General features: G+C 36.2%; 1 protein-coding gene across 11 annotated transcripts in view; it reads right to left on the reverse strand.

The window, feature by feature from the left end:
• BCAS3 (BCAS3 microtubule associated cell migration factor) overlaps positions 1–25,911 on the reverse strand; it is a 485,409-nt gene that overhangs the window by 282,360 nt on the left and 177,138 nt on the right. For 6 of the 11 annotated variants that reach the window (XM_028521954.2, XM_036033600.1, XM_028521955.2 and 3 more), the window contains exons 16-18: positions 18,224–18,374; positions 9,384–9,428; positions 1,263–1,387 (exon numbers count right to left, since the gene is read on the reverse strand). In XM_028521954.2, coding sequence (XP_028377755.1) covers positions 1,263–1,387; positions 9,384–9,428; positions 18,224–18,374 — 321 coding nt within the window. The remainder of the gene's footprint in view (positions 1–1,262; positions 1,388–9,383; positions 9,429–18,223; positions 18,375–25,911) is intronic. The other 5 variants (XM_036033603.1, XM_036033602.1, XM_036033606.1 and 2 more) reach the window with 1 other exon arrangement.

Genomic DNA, 25,911 nt, shown 5'->3' on the forward strand with positions numbered 1-25,911 from the left:
ACAGTAAACCTAGGAGCATATAAAATCACTCATGAATGCTGGGTGGGTCACCTTATCTCTATGCCAGAGGAATTAATTACAGCTGATTTGAGAGAATGGCTAATGACCAGTCAGTGGGGCATAAAGGAGTAGCAAGTTAAAAGGGTAATTAGAACAGAAGGGAGAAGCATTTGAAACCGAGCTTCACTGAGGTTTTTAACTAGCAACAAAAAGTCATTTTGATAACATCAGTAAAGCTAAGGAGGTAACAAAAAAATAAAGATGGGATAAGAAAATGGAAGGCTTGCATACTGTACTGTGTCCTCTCCCACTCAGGTAAGGAACCTGCTGTGCCTGAGATCCTATTTCCAAGGAGAGGGTCACTGAAAGGCGATAACGGGGAAGGGGCTGCGTCTGGCTGCCGGGTGGAGGGTAAAGGAGAGCCATTTTGCCAAGAACAATACAGCCTGTGGAACTCTTCAAAGAAGTGCCTCACTAACGACTAGGTTTCTGACCTACTTTAATAGTACTAAAAGAAGGGGGAGACCTTATTCAAAATTAAATACTTGGTCCACAAATGTAAGCATTCTCTTCTATACAGAATCAACAAGCAAACACATACTAAACAGTAATTATGTAAACATTTTGGGTACTGAGCCTGATGGTAAATAAAGGGATTTAAAAAAAAAAAAACCCAGCTATATCAATTCAAAGGAGCAATGGTTACATAAAAGATGACCCATTTTTCTGAGTGGCAGACTTTTTATTGTTTAATTTATGACATGGCAAAGTTGTTGATTCTTTTTTAAGATTTAGCCTTTGAAAACCCGGTTTCAAACTCTGTTCCATCACTTACTAACTATTGCTTCTAGCTAAGATATTTAAACTCACTAATCTCAAGTTCTTCGTATCTAAAATAGAGATAAAAATGTTTTTTAATTAAAAATAGAGATAACAAGGTTTTTCCTTTCCACACCTCTCCACACCTAGAGAAGGTGTGAAATTAGCTTGACAAAAATGTAAAAGCTACATTGAGAACACCTGTAAACTGTCACAAACAAAGCAAAATAAAAACACCCAACGGGCAATTTATTTAACATTTAGTGAAAAGATAGCCTTTCTTCTTGATTAGTCTTGAGTAGTTGAGAAAGACATGCTTATTGAATGGAAAAAGTGGTTTCTAAAATACTGAGTTCAGGATTATTCAAGGACAACAGCTATGGATTTTCCTCAAGAAACAAATATTACAAGCACCCAGTTTAATTCTTGGTAAAAATACTTACCTTTTTCTCTTTTCAGACCTGCACTATTTGCAATCCATGACCGGGACGTTCCAAACATTGCAGCCACGCAAAATTCCCCGCCCACCGATTTGCTGGGCGAAATCTGTGGAGGTGGTTTAACTTTGCTTAAAAAATAAAATAATAAAAAATATTACCATGATGCACTCACAGTCCTTGAGATGACATATTTTCCTTAAAATTCCACCCCTTAGTATTCAAACCCTCCAATGCAGCCATGCATTTTGCCTTAATAACTGGTGGTGTAAGACTATGCTCTGGAGTAAAAATTCCAAAGTTCCAGAGTGCTATCAGAATAGCAACTGATAAGGCCAATAAAAATTAACACCTTTTTGAAGCATGTGCTGGTGAAATCCTAGTCACTTCTTTTCAGATGTATATCAATTCTCTGGAGACTTCAAAGTGGAACCAAAGAGCCAGCATAAACATCTCATGATAATAAAACAGTTTATTTACCATTTCATTTTGATATATAAGATTTGGGATTGACAACTCATTTGAATGGAGGCAGCACAAATGAAAATAATGAGGTGATACACAATGAAACTCTGAAAATGCTCTCAGGCACAGTGCTATGTAGAGTTACCAGGGGTGTCCAACCTTTTGGCATCTCTGAGCCACACTGGAAGAAGATGAGTTGTCTTGGGCCACACATTAAATACACTGTGACACGTAAGCACACACACAAAAAATCTCACAACGTTTTAAGTAAATTCACGATTTTGTGTTGGGCCACATTCACAGCCATCTGGGCTGCATTCGGCCTGCAGGCCGCAGGCTGGACACCCCTGAACACGTGTGGAGATCTAATGATGTAATGCAATTATATTCCCTCATCTTCCAATTTGTTTTTTCCTTCATAGATTTGTGAAAATGATGTGTGTATTTTTGTTCTGTTTCTCATGTTTGAGGGCACATTAAGTAACTTGTTATTTCACATATTTCACATATCTACCATTAAAAAGCACTTATTTTCCCCAAATCAGCTTTCACACTGTCGACTTCTGCCAACCTCTTCTCTTCCAACCCCATATTTCCCTTCTCTTTTGATTTGCGAACGGCTTCCCCGAAGCTCATCCACAATTTTGCCAACCGCCTTACATAAATGGTGGGACTGTCTTCCCTATCTCACGGACCAGAAAACAGCCTCCCTGCACCGGTCGAGATCACAGCCCCGTCGGGCGCAAGAGCAACAGAGCTCCGATGCTCCTGCTCTGCTGTCAGTCTCCAGTGTCGAGTAACGTCATTTCTACCTTGCTTTGCTCATTACCCTTTATCTCTTTATCCTTTAATAAAGTATGGCTGGATGGAGAAAGACTGGTTTTTGGAGTAAGGAAGAAACCTGAATCAGAATCCAAAGGTTACCACTTACTAGCTGTGCGACTTTTGGTTCAGTTATCTAATATTTCAAAGCTCAGACTGCTAGTATGTAAACTAAAAGTAGTAGTACGGACCTCACAGGGATACTTTAAAGGATAATATATTTGTTCTCGAAGTGTCGTCCCCTGGCTAGTAGTACCACCTTGGAACTTCTGAACATGCCAGTATTTATCATGCTGCACCCTAGACATATGAATTAGAAAACGATGGGGGTGGGGCCTAACAATTTGCCTATTTAAGGAGCCCTCCAGACACTGGGTGCGTGCTCAGGTTTAAGAAACACTGTGTTAGGTAAAGTGCATAAAGCTCTAAGGGACTGCCCTTATCAGAACTCAACCATATCATCCTGCTCAGCAATGCTAACTCCCTTCTCTATAGCACAACTAATTTTTTAAAAAATAGACTTTGCTTTGCTAATCTCAGATCCCAGGTCCTCATGATGACTAAAATAAGTCCCTCATATATTTTACCTCCTGAGCTTTTTGTTTTGACATCTCCCTGCTCGGGAAAGCAAAAAGTCTGGATCAAAGGCCACTGATTGGTCTTTTTGGTTTCTCTCTTGCTACCAAATCCATGGTAATGCACATTGCCATGTATGAAAAGGTCTCATTTTCCATCAATAGTACTTTCTAAGCACTGCATATCAGTACCCACAAAGATTGCATCCATGCCTAAAATACCAATAACCTTTGCAGAGCTGCAATAACCTACCAACAGAGAAGAAGAACCCTCTCCACCTGAACAAATGTGCACCTTCCAGGGGGATGGGCATCAGAATTGTTCTTTCTGGTCATGATGCTCTTAGTTGTACTATATCAGAATGTAAACTCTCCTTTCAAGCTTTATTTCCACCAATGACCTACTATCACTGAGCTGCTGAGTTCCTGTAATAAGCATCTTTTAAGTTCCACTGGTCATTTTTAGCCCTTAAAGAGTTTGGGGAAGGTTAGAGGGAATGGCGGGGCAGGGGTGGAGAGAGATTGGGAGAGAAACACAGAGAGACACAGAGAGAGAGACATTGCAGAATTTTTTGAAAGGAGTTTCCAATTGTGTGACTATGTGGTTTTCCTAGAATCCCCATCAGGAAACAATAATACTGCAATGTACAAATAAGCTTCACAAAGACAGAATTCAAAGCTCTTTTCAAGTTACTGAATGTTATTTTTGTTTTTGTTTTGTTTTTTTTTAATCATGTGGTGAGTAACAAGAGAAAACAAATGAGCATGCCACTTCTTAGGAGGGCACAGACTTAGAAACAGTTGCTACTGGGCTGGATAGCAACCTTTACAATGTAACAAAAAAGAATAGGAATATGATAGGGCATCCATTTGTTCTTTGGCAATGCTAAAATATATTCTGTATGTTTGTTAGTTTACAATCTACTCAGCCAATGTCAAAAGCTAAAATCTCTCATCCTTCTTTAATGTTGTACAAAGCTCAGCTTCTGAATACACAACTAAAAAGTATCAACACAGTATCATTTTATATAAACTCATTATCTCCTACAGAGATAATTTGTAGTAAAAGCATGCTTAAAGTTATGTAATGATCATTTTTATTCCTATACTTCATTATTTCTTCTTTTTCCCCATATGAGGCCTTAATGACTAACATTAGTAAAAGAGTTAGTGTTTAGTAAGTAAGAAATGGAGTTTGCAATCCTGAAAATAACTTGCCACCTCCTACATGACATAGCTCTGTGTATTAGGTACGAAGAATATTTGATAAACATTCATAATAAGTTATTTCTATCATCAACCTATACTTGGAATGACTACCCTATTTAAGCAAAACAGAACATAAAGATAATGTGGGTGTATATATATATATATGATTTCCAGAAAAACAAAAGAAGAAATAATCTGAAGATTATTATTAATAAAGTACTTCCTATGTAATATACCCAAAGGGAGAATACTTAACTTTGACTCACTTTGCCCTTCATCCTAAGTACTAAAAAGACCACAACCAGGAATGTGGGGAGGATGTAGAATTGAACTTTTCCACAATGACCCAGAATAACCTTGCAAAATAACCTTTTGGTAACAGAAAGGTAAAACACTGAAAAACGGTACACATGTGAAAGAAATAAGAGTGAAAAGAGCTAGCCTTGTAAGCTGCGCTCGCCCATACTTTGGTGGCCGCCACTGAGGACAGCATTCCAATGCCAGCCCTTTTTTCTTTCTTCCTCTCAACATCTCCCTTTATGCTCCAGGAGGGACTCAATAAATCTCATCACAAAACATTTGCAAGTTAAAAAGAATACCTCTGGGTGTTTGGAGCCCTTCTCTCACTTATGTATTAACTTAATAAATTAGTCATATGATATAAAAATACAATTTCAATGTATACATGTCCAGAAATTCCATTGTGCTGATTCTGGTTATAAATGAACAAAACATACTGATAGCACAGATGGACTCCTCTCCACTGAGAACTCACCCTCTTTACTCCCCTGAGCCTGTCATAAATGACCAAAAATAAAAATAAATACTTGGCTTAACTGCGAGCAAATGCAAAAGAAAAATGGGATTAATTCAACTTTCACTGTATCAGGCAAAATAATAACCATAAGACTTGACACAAGATAACAACACAATCAAAAGTAAAAATAAACACACAAAGAAACAAAACAAATAAGGTGTTAAATTAAAAAAACAGGAGTTTAACTTTTTGTCATCTCTTCTGGGAGACTGAACTGTTTAGTCATAGAATGAGAGTCCTTTTTATTGCCGTCAGAAGTTCTGGGGGCACTAACATTGTGACATCTTTTGAAATTATTTACAAAGACTTGAAGTTATCGATTGGCTTTTACTGTACTACGTAATCTGGTCAGATTAACATATTGAATTTCTCTTGGCTATTTTTTTCCCCTCCAATGTTACTGAAAAGAAAAAAAAAACCATCAAAACTCTACTGATATCTAGTTTAAAATTAGGAAAATGATGCCCATTGGGACAATTTTACTACGCCCCACAGGACAGGTACAAGCGCTGTATCTGTGGATGGCAGAAAGGCACCAGGGAAGTCCGATGTCCTGTTCTAAACGACTCAGGCACGAAGAAAGCTAAACTGAAATAGAAGCACCATTTCTTTCCTTCTCAGTAAATAAACAGTAAATAAAACATTCTCAAGTTGAATGTCAAATATAGAAAAATAACAAAAAACTGTTAAAACAAAGAAGCTCTTGTAAAGGACATGGAAGTTGTCAAATTTAAAACGTAAGTGCGCAGTCAATGTTTCAGTTTAAACTCTAGACACAACATTGGTGTGAGAATTACAAGTGGCTTAATGCTTTTGTGTTAAAAAAATATATTTTTTCATATTCCTCACTGGCATTAAGCTTTGAAAAGGAATTTAGAAGTTTTCTCTCACTTTCAACTTTATTTTTCGAAAATAAGGACTAAGAGGTAAACTGAAATTATTTTAAAGATATTAATAATATATCTAAAATTATTCTGTTGCAAATTGTTCTTAGAGATCTAACAGATTTATGTAAGCTTTACAGACAAAAGGTTATCTTCATATATATCCTCCCTTCAAAAATGAAATTATAATATTTTAATATTTTCAGAAGTATAAGAGAGCTTGAACAAAATATTTATTTTTTATTTTATTTTAATTGTTGTCCAAGTACAGTTTTCTGCCTTTTACTTCCATCCCAGCCCACCCCTCCCCCGTTTTTGTCCACATGTCCTCTATGCTTGTTCCTGCAAGCCCTTCCCCCTTCCCCTGGAACTCCCTCCCCTCTCCCCTCTGGTCACTGTCAGCCTGTTCTACATTTCAGTGTCTTTGGCTATATTTTGCTTGCTTGTTTGTTTTGTTGATTAGGTACAAAATATTTATATATTGATCAAATAAATACTTTCAGACAAAGCTAATTAAAACTTTAATATATTTTTAATACATTTTAATTCTTCTTTAAAATTAACCCTATATAATATGAACACAGGTTATGTGTAAGGGAGACATAAAGTGTTATATACATATGTTTTTCTTTTGATCAGACATTCAAGAATAGCAGTAGCTTAAACACAATACTGCACTTGCACATTATGAACTCAATAAATACTTGTTACTTATTCATAACATTGAAAACACAATCCACTTTTAAAAATTCACAATGGTATTTCTCTTAAAAATTCTGTATTAAAAATATATCTACACGTGATTATTTTATTTTATAGTCATTCAAACTCAAATATTCTAGAGTAGACATAATCTTTGGGATATATAAAATATTGTAGTTAAATGTCAAAGATGGCCTACACGGTCAGCTTCCAACAGGTTATTTTCTTATCAAAGGGAAAAAGACATCATTTCAAACTGACTCATCTGAAACTACATGACTTAAACAATTAAACCAGTTTATCAAAGAAATAAAAATTAGTAGGAATTTGTGACCTATCAAAAGCAAAATCTCATTTAAATATAAATGTTGCAACCTAAAAGTAATAAAAATTTTATGTAATTTATGTAATATTTTAAAAGGAAACTGTAGTAAAAATTTCATATTCTTCCAAAATACAAGTATTACCCAACAACTAGAAGCACTATAAACATTTTTATTTAGAATTGTTTTATTTCAACAATAAACAGTAAATAAAATATTCTCAAGTTGAATGTCAAATATAGAAAAATAACAAAAACTGCTAAAACAAAGAAGGTCTTGTAAAGGACATGGAAGTTGTCGAATTTATATTCATTTTGCTGTCTTAATTTGAGGTTTCATTACCATCTTAATGGGAAAAACATGCACCACTAGCAAAGGAGCGTATTTTAAAGGAGGAGCTCTTAGGCTAGCATAAGTGACTAAAAACGAGTTTCTTGTGAGCTAACGATGGCATCAAACAAACCACAAACCAGTCTTCTAAAAGACAGGCAATGATTTAAAAGTCTACTATATTTCATATATCCCTTTCTTTAATCTGGCTCTTTTAATCTTGTTTCAACCTCAAATCATTTCTGGTTGACAAGTGCTTTGGCTTAAATTTGAAGCGCACATAAGCTGTTGAAGGAACGGACTTTTCTTATTTAACATACAACATTTGTTACTCCATCTTTCCTTCTACGCTAAAACTTCAATCTTTATTAACATACTAAAACTCTTTTCTTTGTACTTAGAATGAGACATTTTTCCTACAATGGAATCTGATTTAATTCTAAGTTTAGTCTACAAAGAAATTTTGTCATACGTTGAATCTGGCATCTAAAAGTCGACTGCTCACTACAAGCTCCTAAGTAAGATTCATGTATCTTATTTGTCTTCTAAAGAAATCTGATTAACAGAAGAATAAAGATGAACTTTCATGGAACTTTTATTTATTTATACCCTGAATTTGTTGAGAATAATTTCATAATCTGTGTCCTAATTTTGATGTTACATTTCACAAAGGAAATGTTTATGATGCTTGTCATTCTATTCTCCTATGATAATAAAATTTGCAGATGTTCTTGTGGCATACGAACACTGAAAGTAGTTTGAGTCTAATTACACTGTACCTCAAAGTAGTATTTAAGCTTCTTTTTGTCTAGCAAAATAAAAAATATCGGGAGGGTTCTTTTCCAGTATATTGGGACAGTATGAACAATCCACAGTAGCAGTTATGAGAAATATATATATATATATATGCAGAACTCTTTCAGTTTTCTGAGTCAATCTGTAAAACTGATATTACTTACACTTCCCAAAACATCCTTTTGACTCACTTGCTCTTAAAAGTAAAAAAAACATAATCTAAAGAAGTGTCTTTTCAAAATAATATTTTTCCTTTAAATAAGGAAATAATAGTAGCTGCTAACATTTACTGAATCTTTATCTGTGCTAAGCAATTTATACCATCAGTTCATTTAATCCTCACAATGAACCTATAAGGTAGGTGCTCCTGGCAACTCCATTAACAGATAAGGAAATCAAGAAACAGTAAAGTTTCAGAAAGCACCCAAGATCACATAGGTAGGAAGTGTACGAGCTGAGGTTTGAGATCTAGGCAGTCTGGTTTCGGAGCCCTGATTTTTAACCATTATATTAAACGCACTATACCGGGTTCTAAATACATTCTACTTCACATCTTTCTATAATAGTATTAAATATATTGTTTCTTTTCAATGGTCATCTTCTCTAAAACAGACGAAGCTGTAGTTTACGCACTGCTATATAACAACTTTCCAACATAAATGTTAGCTATGGTGAGTAGGTGCTATTAACTCAAAATAATAAATTATTTAGGAGTTTTTATGTGAAATACCAAAATTATTCAAAACAGAAGTGAATCTTGTTCCTTTGGTACCAAATATAAAAATTTAGAGAGTATTTTTTATATTATAGTAAATATAGGTAGTAAATATATTTATACTACAAAATAAATCATATCTTTCAATGTTCAGCATGATATATAGGAAGCTCCTATTACTATAATACTCAAAGCTTTAAATGTGTTAGCCTTGTCATATTACACTAGCATTGTAAGAAACTCTCCTAATTTCCTTTTCTTTAATATTAATGTGATTTTTTTAATTTAAATTTTCAAGAATGAAGTAGACCCAAGAAAACTGCTGTTTTAAAGCATAAATATCAACATTCATGTCCCATCTACAAACTGTTCAGAACCTCGGTGCATCCATCTGTGACCAGGCCATGCAACTGAAAACAACAGCACGAAACATCTACTTTCTGAGAGTACAACAAATGAATTAGGCATGCGGGACTGAACCGAGACTCACCATGGAGCTTTTATGGAAAAACACCCCGCTCCAAACAGATAAGGCCTTTGTGGAAAAGGGGGGAAAATGCACAAAAAATTAGAGGAAAACTCATTTAACATTAACAAATAACATGTAAATCATACTGTTAATAGGGTATGGATAAAATAACTGAAAAAATTAGTAGTCATTGGTTAATTCTTCTGTAGATACTAATGACCCTGATATAACCAATAAAAATGATGTGTAGTAACAAAGCCCTGAATTTCCATAGGGTTAGAGATTTCAAAATGCTCTGTTTTTCCCCCTTTTCTGGAGCAACCCTATAGGGCTCCTAGGTAAATTAAAATAAATCGCACTTCTGAGGCCCTTTAAAACAAAGTACGAGTTAAATGGAATAATCAGATGAAGAAAAGAGTGGGATTGGTAGCAACAGATGTGTGGTTGTGTGACACCAAACATTTAAAACTAGCTGAAGATAGCACAATAAAAAAATCGATAAGCATTGTCTGCTGTTCACCCGTTGTAGTCTCAAAGCCATAGAAAGGAAGCACATATTTCTAGGCTGTTAATTTCTAGTAAGTTGAACTGCATATTGCTGGTCAAAGGAATAAACATTAAATACAAGTACTATGATTTATTTTCATTTAGGGTCACACTCCAGGAAACTGGCCTTTCTCTTAATAGTGATACAAGAGATTAGCTCCCCTCTATTGGGCTAGGCTAGAATCAGTAAACTAAAGCCACAATTGTTTGTTTTAAATACAACTAGGGATACCAAGTCAGACTGCAGTGTTACACATATTTCCTCTTAATACTCTCTTCACAGTAATTAACACATGCTATGCCCATTTGCACACAAAGACGGCTGGCTGATTTAATTATATCCAGAACAAAATATTGCTGTAGCATCTGACACTTGGAAGGGAGATGTAACAAACTGAGAAGGAAAGCACACTGGCAAAACTCAGATATTTTCTTCTACTTTGGTGCTAGGCACAATTCAAAATTCCTGCTAATTAGCATTAATCTCCCAGTGAATTGAGTATATTTGAGTAAAAACTGAAACTTGAAAATAATGCTTTCACAACACTAACTACAATATTGAGGACTACAGTACAGAAGATAGACAGGAACAGAGATACTACTAAAGAGAAGGAAGAGTGAGATGGAAGGACTGAGATACTGAAAAAAGAAAAAGAAGGAAACTTTACAGATGATGCCAATGCAAAGCAAGGAGCTCTCTCTCTCCCAGTTAATGGCAAGGCCGCAGCCACAGAGACACTGTCGTCTTTCACACTGAAAACAGCGGATTTCAAACTTTTTTTGACTGTGACCCATAAAAAGATTTTTTTCATGTGCAAGCTGTTGTGTTTTTGTTTGTAATCAACTTTACTATTTTCTATTTCAATGTCTTCTAAACACTCATGATAGGATTTAGTTACAATGAAGATTAATACATATTCTAACAGGGTAGGGTCTGGGAGGGGCCTGAGACTCTATATTTCTAACAAGCTCCTAGGTAGTGCCCAAGCTGTGTGTTTACAGAACCAGTAGCAAAACTGCATTTTATTCTATTTGATTTCACTAATGGCAGAAACAATCACAATCCCCTTTTCTGATTTCATGATTCACTAATTACATCAGAAACAAAATGCAACTGCAGCTCACCCTGCACCTTGACAAACACAGAACTGAGACCACGTGAAGACTCCAATCAGGAAATTCAAGGTGAAATACATTTCCATATGCCCACGAATACCTCCCAAGTGAAGAGGTTATTGTTGGCTCACAGGACCGACTTCCTTTAATTTTCTTCATGCTGCAAAACACGTGCTGACAGGAGTACTTGTGATCTTGACCGTCGAGTCATGAGTTGCTCTTTTGTGTATATTATATATATAGACACTGGAGAGTCTCCAATCTCATTCTGAATATCAGACTACAGCTCATTCATTGTAAAGAATTTTGAAAGTTTTATCTTTGTTCTTTATGACTTCAAAGGTTTCTCTAAGACTTCCCCAAAACCAGCCAAACAAAAATGAAACAAGACAGAGCTTCTACATTTCAAAAGACCAGCTGATGTTCTCTACCTATAGACCCAGTAAATACCTTTTTCCAGGTTTAGTTTTCCTTATACAGAAAAAGGAAACACGCCCTGGTCAGGTAGCTCAGTTGGTTAGAGCATCATCCCGATAAGCCAAGGTGGCAGGTTCAACCTCCAGTCAGGGCACACACAAGAATCAACCAATGAATGCATAAATAAGTGAAATGACAAATCGATGTCTCTCTTTCTCAAATCAATAAATAACAATTTTAGAATAAATAAGTAAAAAGGAAACATATCAGCCAAATAGACGAAACACAAGCTTTAAAAAAATCTCTTAGATTCCTTTCCAGGCAGTAATTGTGTATTACCAACAACAAGATTTCTACAGTTGTGTCCTTCCCCACAATCCCAAAATTCAATTAGCTCTCCAGGCACTGCAGTAAACAGGCCTATACTAAACAGCAGCACTGCTAAGTTTAAAGTCAGTATGGATTCCACTGCTCACAACATAACCCAGTTGTGTGAGTTTACCGTTATCCTTCTCCAATCAAATAAGAATCTACCGGCTAACAAACGCAGCTCAAGGAGAAATCGGAGGGCTGGGGAAACAGGGTGAGAATCTGCTTTAGAATGTACACTTGGCACGTTCCCAGTCTATACTCACCCACTTCATCCCCACTCCTACAAACTGGACCTCTGCCACGCACATGTAAAAGAAGAGCCACAAACTCCCAGGAATTAGTGACTGACGTAATTACTGACTTTGTATGGGTAGTGTCAGCTGCTCTTTTGAAATGTGCCTGCTTCATCTTTCCTCAATAGCAAAGGAATGAAAATATAAAGTCACAAAGGACAACTCCATGATCCAGCTGTCTTCACCTATGACTTTCTCCTCCCCTCCAAAATCCCACAGTTGTAGCTTTACACAGGGGAGATTAGAAGGCAGCAGAGAGTACGAGAGTGGGAGTCTGTGTTGAACTGAAACTGTATTAACATATGCAACTCAAATGATCATAGTCAGATTATTAACTATTTGTGTTTTCCAAACACTATTAAGTTTCAGCAGATTTAACAATCCTACCGTAAAAAAACCTATTCACTTTGTCATGAATATGTCCTTTTAAAGTTAAATTCTGAATGGAAAATATCAGGACTGGCCAAGAGACGAAATATCAAGAAACATTTATTAGAGACTTATTTACTGTCCAGCATGAAATGACTTGGCCATCGCTTTTCAAAAGGTTTCTTCTGGAGACTCTCGGAAGACAGGGAGGAACTGTGTTGTATATTGTACACGTTAATGCCAAGTCAGTCTGTAAAGTCAGATGCATTTTGTTGGACACCACATAGCACCACAAAAGCTTTGGTTTTACTGGCAGAAAAAAAGGCAAATGTGAAGGTTCTTTAAATGCGAATAAAAAGTAAAACGACTTGATTTGAACATGGTGAAATCCTCAATAACGTAACTCGAGTGCTGAAAAGGTATTAATAATGACTAGGCCCAATCATCTGCCGAGTTAAAGAAACAGTTGGAGTTTAAGAGAAAATTACTATAAACGTTCTCTGAAAGTCCCATTTTATAACTGATCATATCCCAGGAGGATTCAGGCACTATCACTTAACAGACATCGGAATGAGCACATATAAATATTAAATGTGCTGAACAGAAAAAAGCAGAAGGAAGGCGTACGACTCTATGTGGGAAACCGGAAGGTCGTACTCTCTGACAGGACGTTCCAGGAGCCGTAAGGACTGCTGCGTTCCGTGTGCCCCGGCAGGGAGCAACTGGGAAAACTCACATGCCTGCGAATTAGTCCTCGTGTCATTTTCAAGTGTTACTTTTAATTTTTCATTAATATTAACTGTTACCTACTAAAGATACCTATGGCACTGTTGGCTCTCAAATTATTGAGTAGGACAAATGGAAGATGAAACGGGTGGCTAAACTGTCCAATTTAAGATATATTCAACAAGCATATTTAAATGACAAACTCTAGATTTTCATTAGAAAAATAGTAGATAACATTCAAATTCTGGCAGATGTGGCAGAAAAGAGACTAGAACAGCATAAATACACTGGAAAATTTCCTAGGAAGTTATTGATGACTTTTAATACAGTATATAATATACTTTATCTGCCCTCCCTGCCCGCCCTCGTCCCGCCACAGATTTATGGTAACATGGGACAAACCATGGTGCGGTTTAAGAACTTGAGTGATTTAGCACAACAATTGGAAACTCCAACTATAGTAAGTGTATTGCACATGTTGACACATCCATTATCCATTCCAGTGAAAGAAAATACACTGTTCGTAATTTTATGTGTGTGACCACGTTTAACATGCTGCCATTACTAAATAAAACCAACCATCTACATTTTCTAAATGCGGCTCTTGCTCAGCACTGGCACAGGGCTCAACAGCAAGGGGAGAAAATGGGAACAAAGGTGTGGGGGAACTCATATGCTATGAGCCTGAAAGATTATACTCTACACCTACAAATTTTTATTTTTGAGATGAATAAACTGACCTGCGACACACCGGTGATAGGTGGTGGAACCCAGATGAGAAGCCAAGGCCTCAGGGCCCTGAGTCACTCTTCTCCCACTGCATCACCTAACACACAGCCAGGGCAGGCCCAGGGTTCCAGGTACCCACCCCAAGTTGCTCACTAAGAAATGATTAAATATAAAGATGGGGGAGGGGAAAGCTGCTCCATTTAAGGAAAAGGAAACCTATGAAAAACACCAAATCATCTCCTGTTTACTTCACTAAATTTGGTCAGCTAGTTAAGAGCAAGGAAGTAAGTTCATTCCCAATTTCTATATTTTTCATTCCTATATATATTACATACCATATATTTATATATATATATATTTATATATTTCATTCTATATATTTCATTAGTCTGACTTCATTTTGAAATTTACTATTCTCTGCTTGTGCCCCTAAAGTGATATGCATATATTACTAATGTTTGCTTAATGCACATAAAATTAAGTATATCGAAACTTTTACATAGGAAGCATTAAAAAAATGTTATCACTTACTTGATTCATTAATTCACCCAAATATCTATGACATGCTGCTTAATAAATCCCTACTACAAAAACTAAACACTCCCAAACAAGGACCAATCTCTTAGTACCTGGTTTCACTTTTAATAGAGGAGGAGGAGAGCTGTTCTTTACATGTGATAAAACAGGACAGAGGCCTTCGATCCCAGACTGGATGGGAACGGGTTCTCTCTGAATGAGTGTTGAGAGAAATGACTCCTCGCACTGCTCTGCCTTCACCACTGCACACTGCGCTGCAGCAGGGTTAGGCAGCAGCTGTTGCCAAAACAGGCCTTATTTCCTCCAAGTGCTGCTTCAAGGTACGGTGCGTGAAGGTGTAAACACATCTGTCTTTTGCCATTTGTAGTTTTACTAGCCTCGTGCGTGTCTCGGAGTAAGACAGATGGTCCCTGACACTGCTCAGGCATTCAGAGATATATATTTCCAAAAATAAGGGCAGATGTGAAACATGGTAAGTTCACGTTTTATCCCCCGAGGGTTTGAGTTGAGGCTGCCATCTCAATTCGGTTATTTAAATATAGGATTCTAGGCAACCCTTAGAAATCGCTGTGCTAGAAATGTAGGGTTTTGTGCTTATTTTATGTCTTTATAACAACATCTAGGACATAGAACAAATAAATATTGACCTAACCTAAGGGAGTACATAATTTTACTAGGTAAGTTATCAGGGATATAGGAAGTAGTCACAGAACCTGCATATCTACAAATGAGTGCGCTCTGTTCTCTTTCTACATTACCTGTGAAATACTTATTAATTTTATTTTTTAAATTCTAGGAAAAGCATTTCACAGAAGCAAAGTTAAGAGTAAATTAGAATTTCCAGAATGAAAAGAGACCTGGGAAATGAGAAGCCCATTTGCTCATCACACTGGTGACCTTGGTGTGGCAATCAAAGTTCTCAGTAAGTATAATAAAATTTAATGGAAATAATGTAAATTAGCTAAGTGCAGTCTTGAGAAGTGGTCACAGTAATAATTTATAAAGTAAAAATAAGTAGAGCCTTTCAAAACTAAGGGGATAAAATACAATAATATAAAATGTCTTGGATTTGTTCAAATCTCTGCATATGTCATAAATGAAAATTCAAGGAATATATTTTGTGCCTGCAAAATAAATACTACTTTTGGTAAGGAAAAAACATGTACTTCAATGTAAACACTAAGTGTTAAAATGAAAATGATAAAACCACAAATTATATTCTGAAAACTCTATGATCAAATGTTTGGCTGAACTACAGCAAAAGAATTACAAGGAAAGTCACAATAGCAATTTCTGAATATAATCAACAAACAGATCAGAGAGTGACTTAGGCATATTAAGGCTTGGAATCTAACAACAGCCAAGTTATGAATACTATGATTGAAGTGTTTATAGGTCACTGTAATGTGTGTTAATAGGAAGGAAAAGAATAGTAGGAGGAGAGGAAAGAGAACAGTAAGAGGAGGAGGGGAAGAAAATAGCAGGTGGGGTAATTTCTTGTTCATTAAAGCTCTTCCTCAAGTCGAGTATTCATTACAGACAGCTATATAAAAAAACTAAAATGAGTTAAAAAACCTCTTGTTTTGATAATGTACAATGGTTATATAAGAGAATATCCTTGTCTTTAGAAATGACATATTGAAATATGTAAAAATAAGGGACTACTAAGTCTGCAAATTACTCTGAAACAATTTAGGAAAAACACAGTGTATACATGTGAGTATGTATGAGAGAATGTGAATACTAAGGCAAAGATGTTAAACTGTTAACATTTGGGAAATCTGGATATACAGAAATTCCTTTTACTGGTCTTAAAACTTTCCTGTAAGTCTGAATCTATGTCAAAAGTTTTGAAACTTGAAACTAAGCACTCACTGTGGGGGAAATATTAATTATTCTCTATAAACAATACAGAAAATGCCAAAAGAATTAAGAAACTTGGCAAAAAGAAAATGGCTTCATAACTGAGATAAAAAGTAAACAATATGACACGTGTATCTTGAATACTCATTTCAAAGCATATAATTCAAATTCATATTATTTAATTCATTGATAAATAAGTATTAAATTATTTATAATATAAGAGAGTCTAATATACATGCTCTAAAAAATCTAGGCATTGTGACCAAGCTTTTAAAAAGAAAAGGATACTAGACTTATCCAGGTGATCAGTTCATAAGTTACCACTATGCTGTACACCTGAAACTAATATAATATTGAATGTCAACTGTAATTGAAAAATTAAAAGGAAACACAGTTGATCTAAGTTCATAAAGTATGGTAGCATAGGAAAACACCAGCTGATTCCGTTTCTACCTATCTAAGGGCAGAGAGAGAGTAGCAAGAGAGAAAGTTAAAAAAGAGTGAAAGATTTTATCTTTTTATTATGGAAAATTTCAAACATATACAAAAGAAGACTCACTTTCCACCCCTCCCACAAGTATTATGGATTAAATTCTAACATCACAGAACTTCAGTCACTATGGAGAAGCTTACTTGAAAGAGAGCTAACTCTTTCCATTATAAAACAGCATAGCTGTTAAATTTTAAAAACAACGATCATAAACACTAGAAGCAGAACTAAAATTAAATTCAGAAACAACAATTCTTTCAAGAAGATTCACTAAAGACAAAAACTCCTAAGTAGATTTTGTACAATGCTGATTTGGGACCTAAGTTTGCTGTATTTCTCCTTTTCTTTTCCTTCATATGCAACAAACTCAATTTTATTTCTGCATTCAGCAACAGGATCATTTTATATACAAAAACCTGGGGAAAAGGCCAATCTCTGTGATATGGTAAAATGTGGAGTTCAAAGGCCTGGTCCCTGAGAATAAGTCATTCTCACAAAACTGCCCTCTGCAAACATTTTACCACCTAGCAACCAATACTAAGACAGCCAAATAATTAATCTATTCCTTTTGTTGGAAAGGCCCTGAAGACTATTTGAAGCCAAGACAGGGTTTTCTCCTGACTGGCTTAATACATAGTTTTAAGATAGTTGTTCCATTTCAAAGTAAGTTAAACCTCAGGCTTGCTTATTGATTAAAATGGCTAATTCGCCTATAGACATATATATTTTCTGGTACAAATGGAATTTCAAGAGTATCACACAAAAGAAGTGATGGTCCTATATTTCCAACAGGTAGGAATTTATAAAATTTTTCAATAGCTAAAATACACACAAATATATGAATTGAAGTATTCTTCAAGTCTTTGAGGATGGTAATAACGAATCTTGAGTACAGTGCAAATCTTAGAACTCTGGCTGGAAACTACCCATACAGTCACATCGTCCTAATAATAATAACAGATTATTATATGTACATCACACCTCCACACAGATGATTTTTTTTAAGGGTTACAAACATGGCTGTCATCTAAAGTCCTCTTCTTAGCATTTGTGTCAGTCAAAACTTGGGAGTAGTTACAAATCCAGATCACGTCAACAAAAAAAGGAAAGTGGAACTGTATTTTCAGACAAAGCTACGGGCAGTAAGAATAAGAATAAGTAGACAGATCTGGTTTTTATTAGCCAATACTCATTTTCACAACTTGCCACTGCTTTGTTTTTGCTATGATGTGCATGCACATGGCTGTGCATGTTTTAGACTTTGTACTTAATCTTCTGCCATTAAGTCTCATATGGGCTGGAAGTGAAAAACATAATCAAAACCACCCAAACAAAAAGTGTGTTTAATTTTTATGCATCCAGTTCTCTACAATGGCTATTAAGTGTCAAGCCTGAGGCCTTACCCTGTTCGTTTGGTGATGGTCCCCAATGTCATTGGCTGTTTGATTTGTGCAAGAGGCATCAACACCATCAAGCTGGGGAGAGGAGAGAGCCGAGGGTTGCCGGGGTTGTTGTTGGTGAAATTATTGTAGGAGTCTTGGCTGTTTAGTTTCCCTATGAAAAGAAAAGTAAAGAAAAACATCACCAAGGGAAGTTTCCTTTTCGCATCAGGTTTGCACTAACTCCACTAATCACTGAAGGAAGGTATCAAAGACAGAACGGATTCTGAAACTGATTATATGTTGGGTTGGAGTGACAAAGAACACTGGTTACATCCAGTGTGACTTGATTAGAGAGACTTTAGTCTTCGGGGATGGAGGACTAGAGGGTACCAAATCGGATAGATGTTAAATGATTATACCAATAACTATTATAAAATTTAATTATAATTTTATGGTATTATCGAGAAATACACAGCAATTTTTAAGGTACAAGTATATTTTTTTTTAAAAAAATACAATAATGAAATGAAACAAATGAAATCAGATAAACAAAAATCTCTCAAGTTTAAATGAAGGTTACCCCAATCCTACAAATACGGATTTAGGATTCTTTTTCCTGATTATTTTTTAACCGGTGTCCTTAAAATATTGCCCATAATGTCCATTACTCCAATACTATGATACTTGAAGCCTGAAGCAAGGCAGGATCCATGATCTCTTTCATTGTTTCCATTTAAGTGATATTCTGGCCAAACATACACAGAACTCACTAAGGATTACATTCTAAATTTCAAAACTCTTATAACCCCTGTCCAGTCACCTTTTTCCAAGGAAGAATATTGATGGGGAAGCATCTCTGTAACAGTAAATAATCATTTTGCAGAGGGACTGAAGTTAGAAAAAAAACAGAAAAAAACCCTACTGAATTCCTTTTCTTTCTACGGACCATCAGTGGTTTGTTGCCTTCCCCAATGGTCCATGATACCTCACAAAACTCGCTGCTTCCACCTATACCTTGTCATTACCCACAAATCATCAGCGGGATTTTGATAGGGATTTCACTGGATCTGTAGACCAGTTTAGGGAATGCTGTACCCTTAACAATAGTAACTCTTCTAAGCCACGAACATGGGATGTCTTTCCACCTAGATATTAATTACTTTGAATATTGTGTTATAAATTCCAGGATACAAGTTTTACACTTCCTTGCTTAAATTGATTCCTATTTTATTCTTTTTGATGCAACTGATAAACAGAAGCATCTTCTTAATTTCCGTTTTCAGATTGTTCATTGCTAGTGTAGAGAAATGCAGTTAACTTTTGTACATGGATATTGTATCCTGCCCCTCTGTTTCTTAGCTCTACTGGTTTCCTGTGGGTGTTTTTTAAGGATGTTCTTTCTAGAAGAGAATTTTACTTCTTCCTTTCAGTCCAGATACCTTCTACTTCTTTCGTGGCCTAACAGCCCTGGTTACAACTTCCACTACAATACTGAACAGAAGTGGCAAGAGCAGGCCGGTTCAGTTTGAGTTCATTTCTGTGCATGGAGCGAGGCACGAGTTGAGGTCACTGCATTCACTGCTTTGAAAATGGTCCACTTGTCTCATCACCATTTGTTAAAAAGATTATCCTTTCTCCATGGAATTGCCTTTTCACCTTTGTCAAAAATCAATTGATCATATATATGTGGGTCTATTTCTGGATTCTGTTTCATTGGTCCGTGTGTCTGTCCTTGCCTTGATACCACATTTTCTTGATTACTGTAGTATCATGGTGTTTAAATAGCATTTAAATACCATAGTAATATGGTATTAAATAGCATTTTCCATGTTATTTAAATGAGTTCAATGTTTACAATCCAAGAACTGATACAACATCTCACTGACCTAAGGTTATTTTCACACCACTGTTCTCGATTTTTTAAACCATTTTTAGTCCCCCTTTATCCCCCTGCCCCCCACTGTTGCTCTTGATTTTTCATAAAAAGTATTTGTCCTAGTTATATGGTCAGCAATAAAAATGGTATTTTATAAATAATAGTGACAGTTCGATTCCCAGCCAGGGCACATGCCTGGGTTGCAGGCCATGGCCCCCAGCAACCGCACATTGATGTTTCTCTCTCTCTTTCTCTCTTTCTCCCTCCCTTCTCTCTCTAAAAAATAAATAAATAAAATCTTAAAAAAATAATAGTGACAGTAAACACACACATATAGTTATTTTACTAATTTGATTTTAGAAGACATATTTATATTTAAGGAAAAAAAATCACCCAAAAGCCCTAATTAATATATTATTACTAAAAGTCATTCTGAGAGACATTTGCTCTCGAAATAAAATGAATTTGGTACAGACGAAGACCTTCCACCCCATATCTAATGGTAGCTTCAGAGAGAGTGTAAACATAAGAGAGACCTTTTAAAAAATCATTACAATATAAAGGTATCTTGAAAATTAGGATAAATGGCTTTACCAAATGTATCTTGTTTCTTGGACACAAACCTATGGAATTATCAAGTTAAACATGTATAAATGTCTCTTTAACCAAATAAGGAAAAAGATAAGATATTCACACAAATAAATTATCTGTCTCCCCAATTTCCAATTCAGAATTCACATTAAAGTTAGCTGAAGCAACCCACACCCATTGCAGGGATAATGAGAGACAGCATTCGGAATGTACACACATGCTCCAGGGGTGTCCAGCCTTTTGGTGTCTCTGGGCCACAATGGAGGGAGAGTTGTTTTAGGCCACACATTAAATACATGGCAACAAGTAATTAGAGAAAATCTCATAATGTTTTAAGTAAATTTATGATTTTGTGCTGGGCTGCATTCACAGTCACCCTGGGCAGCACGAGGCCTGCAGGCTACAGGCTGGACACCCCTGCAGGCCATTTCATAAATTACACAATAATATCTACACTCACATAACACAGAACCTTATAGGTAATATGAAGACTGGAATTCCATTAAAATGTTTGACATTTGTAGAGGAATAACAAAATCTGTTTTACAGTCAAGTCATTCAACATGACTAATCATAATACTCTTAAGATGAATATAGATGTAAATAGTTTCAAGATTTACCATTAGGCAACTATGGTAATACTAATTTACATTTGAAATCAGACCACAACATTAAATATGTCACAGGCTAATGAAATTCAAGGACTGTGTAAAACACACACATTTCACAAGTAGCAGTCAAATATATTTGTTAAGTGTCTTAGCCCAAGATTACATGCCATGAGCACTGCATTCTCTGTTGTCACAAAGTTTACAGTCTAATATGCATGAAATAGGAATAATGAAGTTCTAATTGCTTGGTAGTAAAGATAAGTACACGTGGGATCAATTATTTGGAAAAGAGATCACGGAACAAACGGAACATGACCTAGGCTTTGAAAGATGGGAAAAATATGTGTAAGCGCAGAAGAGAAGAAGTATCCTGAGCCTGAAGGGTAGCATGAAAAGCAGAGGGTGTAGAGGGATGCCACATATGTGAGCAATAGAAAGGAATCTAACTGGAGAAATTAAAATGGAAAGCAGTGGGAAGATAAAATGGTAACAGATTCAGGAAAACCTTTCAACTGAGGCAGGAGAATAAAAACTTAGGTAAGTTCTTCAGCAAGGGAACAGTACAAATTTTGAGATCATTGAACTTTATAGATAGGATGAGTGGCCTACGAAAATGAAGTGACTCACGGAGAAGCTCCACACCTTGTGGTTTGGTTAGCCATGACTGATCCCTCACTGGCTCGCCAGGATAAAGGACAACCTCAGGAAGGCATAAAAGGGACGTCAGACTTAACCTGCTCAGCCTGCTGATTGACAAATCAACATCCAAGTATTTATGGGATTTTATTCTCGGTATATGTGTTTATGGTGCAGCCTCTGTAATTCAGCCCATCGGAAAGAGTAAAGTAAGCAGGGTAAATTTTATATTGCTAAGAACAGAGGTAGTGTCTGTCTTGTACAGTGGTCTCCCTTATTCAAGGGGATACCTTTCAAGACCCCCTGTGGATACCTGAAACCGCAGGTAGTACCAAACCCTACATGTGTCTTTTCCTACACATACATACCAATGATAAAGCTTATGTTTGATTTATAAATCAAACACAGTTAAGAAATTAACATTAATAGTAAAATATAATTATAATAATATAGCATAATAAAAGTTATGTGATGGTGGTCTCTCTCTCAAAATATCTTATTGTAGTTTATGCACAGCATGGATATGCTGGACAAAGAACTTATTCACGACCCAGGCAGGATGAACAGGACAGTGTGAGATTTCATCACACTAGTCAGAATATGCACAATTCAAACCATGTGACTCACTTATTTCTGCAACATTCCACGGTTGGACCGCAGTTGGCTGCAGATAAGAGAAACTGTGGAAAGCCAAACTGAAGGTAAGGAGTGACCACTGCATTTTAGATATGGCAGGTAGTTTATAAAAACAGCTTTAATGGAAGAACAAATGTGTTAATAAAATGGTCAGTGATGAAAGGTCCAGGGAGTCAAATTCAGAGAGAATGCCACTAACTCTGCTAACCTTCAACAGGGTGGTTTCAGAGAAGAGGTAAGAAACTCAGATGGAAAGGGAGAAGTAAAGGAAGCACTGATAAAAATGGTAAAGGCAATGAATGTAGAACACAGAGTTAAAAACTTTGTGTTTTTAACCAAAGCTTCTGGTTTTAAACCAGAAGACATTAACAAGCTGAGACACTGGACCAAGCAAAGGTTTCATTCAAGTTCATTTGCATGTCACACCTGTTGAGCCTATTTGTATAAGGCCCTGTTCTAGTCCTGAGTAAGTCTAAGGGACTCCTACAGTGTTCATAACATAACAAGGCAGAAAGATTTATAAAAAAAAATTTTAAATAGAAGAAAACATGCTAAGAAAGATATCTGCAAATGGTCTCAAGAACAAAAGGGAAGGAGACACTTAAAAAGGACGATAAGTTACACAAATTTTGAGCACAGAAGAACATGCATGTTCTTACCTTTACCTTTCTAATAGGAAATTAGAGGATAAGATGAGAGATATGTGGACAATTGCATCAGGAGTTAGGAAAATCAGGGAAGCAGCTTAGACAAGAAACCTAATTAGCTGATGCATAATGATCTACATGTACAAAAATACATTTAAAAAAACATCAAAGTTAAAAATGAAGTTCATACTCAATAAATCAAATATACAAAATAGTATCATGGTCCTTTCTTCTTTTTTGAATTGCTCAAAGTCTTTGGCTAAAAATTATTTTTCACTATCTCATGTATCATGGATTTCCTTTGAAAATGTGGCTAGAATCTAATAAACCTCCAGACTTATCCTCCACAAAAACTGGAGACTCTTCCAGAGTAGGGACAGCATCTGTACTAATCACTGACAGCTCAATAAAGATTTGCTGAATCAATGAAGGATCTGTTCCCATATCCAAGGAGTACAGGAAAATTTAGACCTGTGAGCTAGAGAAAAAGAATTAATTTTGCAGGGGACTCAAACCACTTCAGAAGACAGCCAGATGCTGGAAGCCATGGTTTCCACTCCTCTGCTTAGTCTCACATTGAGTAGGCCAGGAGCCTAGACTTCGGTAATTTTAAGAATAGATCTTCAGACACTTCTTTACAGTTATATTAAGGCTAAATTTCCAAGCCAGAATTTTTCATTAAAGTTTTAATATAATGAGGTTCAGTAGGAAGAAACTTGTAGCGTCCCAAGTCTTGCATGTGATTAAGTCTGTCTGTCTGTTTTATGTTTCAATTTCCCTATAGACAAAGAGAGGTGATAGCACCATTGCTTCACTGCACCTCTTGGGCATACATCCAGCCGCAACAGTAAAATTAAACAGTTAAATATAACCTTCACTAACTGTTCTTTAATAGGCTTTTTTTAATTGTATAAATACATTGAAAATAGCAGAGGTTGGTTAACTGTAGTTTTAATAGTGTGATTCAGAAAACTTTAAAATACATACACTACTTCACACCCCATTATATTTTCAAATTCCAGCTAGGACGAGACCTGCAAGTGACAAATGCTATGAGAATGGATATTCTCACAGTATTTCTGGCACATCCAAACAGAGGAAGTACCAAAAATCTCATGAGAAAATAAGCCCTTCTAAGACTCTCATCCCAGTTTTTTGGGCTTCCTCTATACAGATAAACTTCCATAAGCCTTCAGGCTTTCGGGTCTTTATCCAAATCCACTAGGGCTTTGATCCTTGAGAGGTTTGCCAGCCCCCAAGATAGACGGAGTTCTTTCGGGGGAAATACCAAGTCCCAATACAATGGTGTCTTAGTAAATTAAAGCAGCCATTCTATTTAGGAGTAGAAAATCATTTAAAAGTCAGTATTTATAAAGCATCCCTTGATGTTGAGAGCTAGGATATTCTGTTTTATTTTCAGTTGTTTGTTTACATTATTATTGTTTTTCATGTTACAGCAAAGTACTAAACCAGAACAGTTCACATTGGGGTTTGACCACTGACTTTCTGTATTTACTTGAACAAGACGGCACTTTTGAAAAACGAATTAGGAAAACAACCTCATGGGCTTATTAAAAAAATTATTCTTCTGCCTCTTAGATGAAGAATGCTGCAGATACCTTCTACATTAGGGGAAAGAAACTCGCAACCTTCGCATTAGTACAGAGCACCACTATCTGTGTGTGAGGCTGCCGCAGTATAATCTGTTCACGAAAAGTGTAACTCCAAAATGCCGTCTTATCATTTACCTATTGCCCCAAAGTATGTTTTCCAAGACATTCTGTATATAAAAACACAGAGGAAAATGGATAAAGCTGAGGATAAAAGCGAAGAGAGAAAATAACAATGGGCTTTGTTGCTGCACCGGAGGGACAGCTCGTCAGGTCAGCGCCGCGGAGAGGCGTATTCCCAAACCAGCCATCATTAACGGGCTCACTTCCACAGGAAAAAAAAAAAAAAAGGCAGAGTCTGAAAACTCCGGACAAAAGAAATCCCTGCAGACAAAGTAAAAACAAATTAAAAGACCTATTATAAAACACAGATGCTACAAGGAAAATAAACTTTCTAAGATTTACTGGGCTTTGACAAACTTGAACATTTGTGGAAAAGACATCAGCAACAACTCCCAGGTAACGCGGCTGCAGAGCAAGACTCCTTCCTGTTTTATGTGCACCCTCTCCGCAGAAGCTGCCGGGCTGGCACTCTCAGCTTCTGCATGCAGGGATGTGAGGACATGTGAGTGTGGCACACGGCCAGCTGAGACATGTGTGAAGCCAGCAAGATCCTGAAATTGTTGATCATTTCAGATTATGCTAAATATTAAAGGAAGAGGGGAAAATAAGGCATAAATATAATTATATGCCTCATTCCTTCTCCTTAAAATAATCTCTCTATCCACCAAATGATGAACGAAAGGCAATAAAAGCAGTTAGTATAGCATTAAGTAATCAAGGGATCATAGTTGTAGACCAGAAAGTACCTTAAAAAGTATCATATCAGTGAGAAAGAAAACTTTAATAGGTTTCTAGAGGCACAAACTACAGATTGTTGCTAATGGGGTAAAAGTAAGATTCTAGTAACACGAGGTGCAAGAAACTAAGAACAACAATGGAGTAAAGCAGACAAAATGGCATGTTTGAGGAGAATGGAACATTGTCCTCTGTGGTCACTGGGGATGCAGGGATAGATATAAAAATGGCAAAGATTCATGTG

Source organism: Phyllostomus discolor, chromosome 8 (genome assembly GCF_004126475.2).
Source record: "Phyllostomus discolor isolate MPI-MPIP mPhyDis1 chromosome 8, mPhyDis1.pri.v3, whole genome shotgun sequence".
Classification (NCBI taxonomy): domain Eukaryota; kingdom Metazoa; phylum Chordata; class Mammalia; order Chiroptera; family Phyllostomidae; genus Phyllostomus; species Phyllostomus discolor.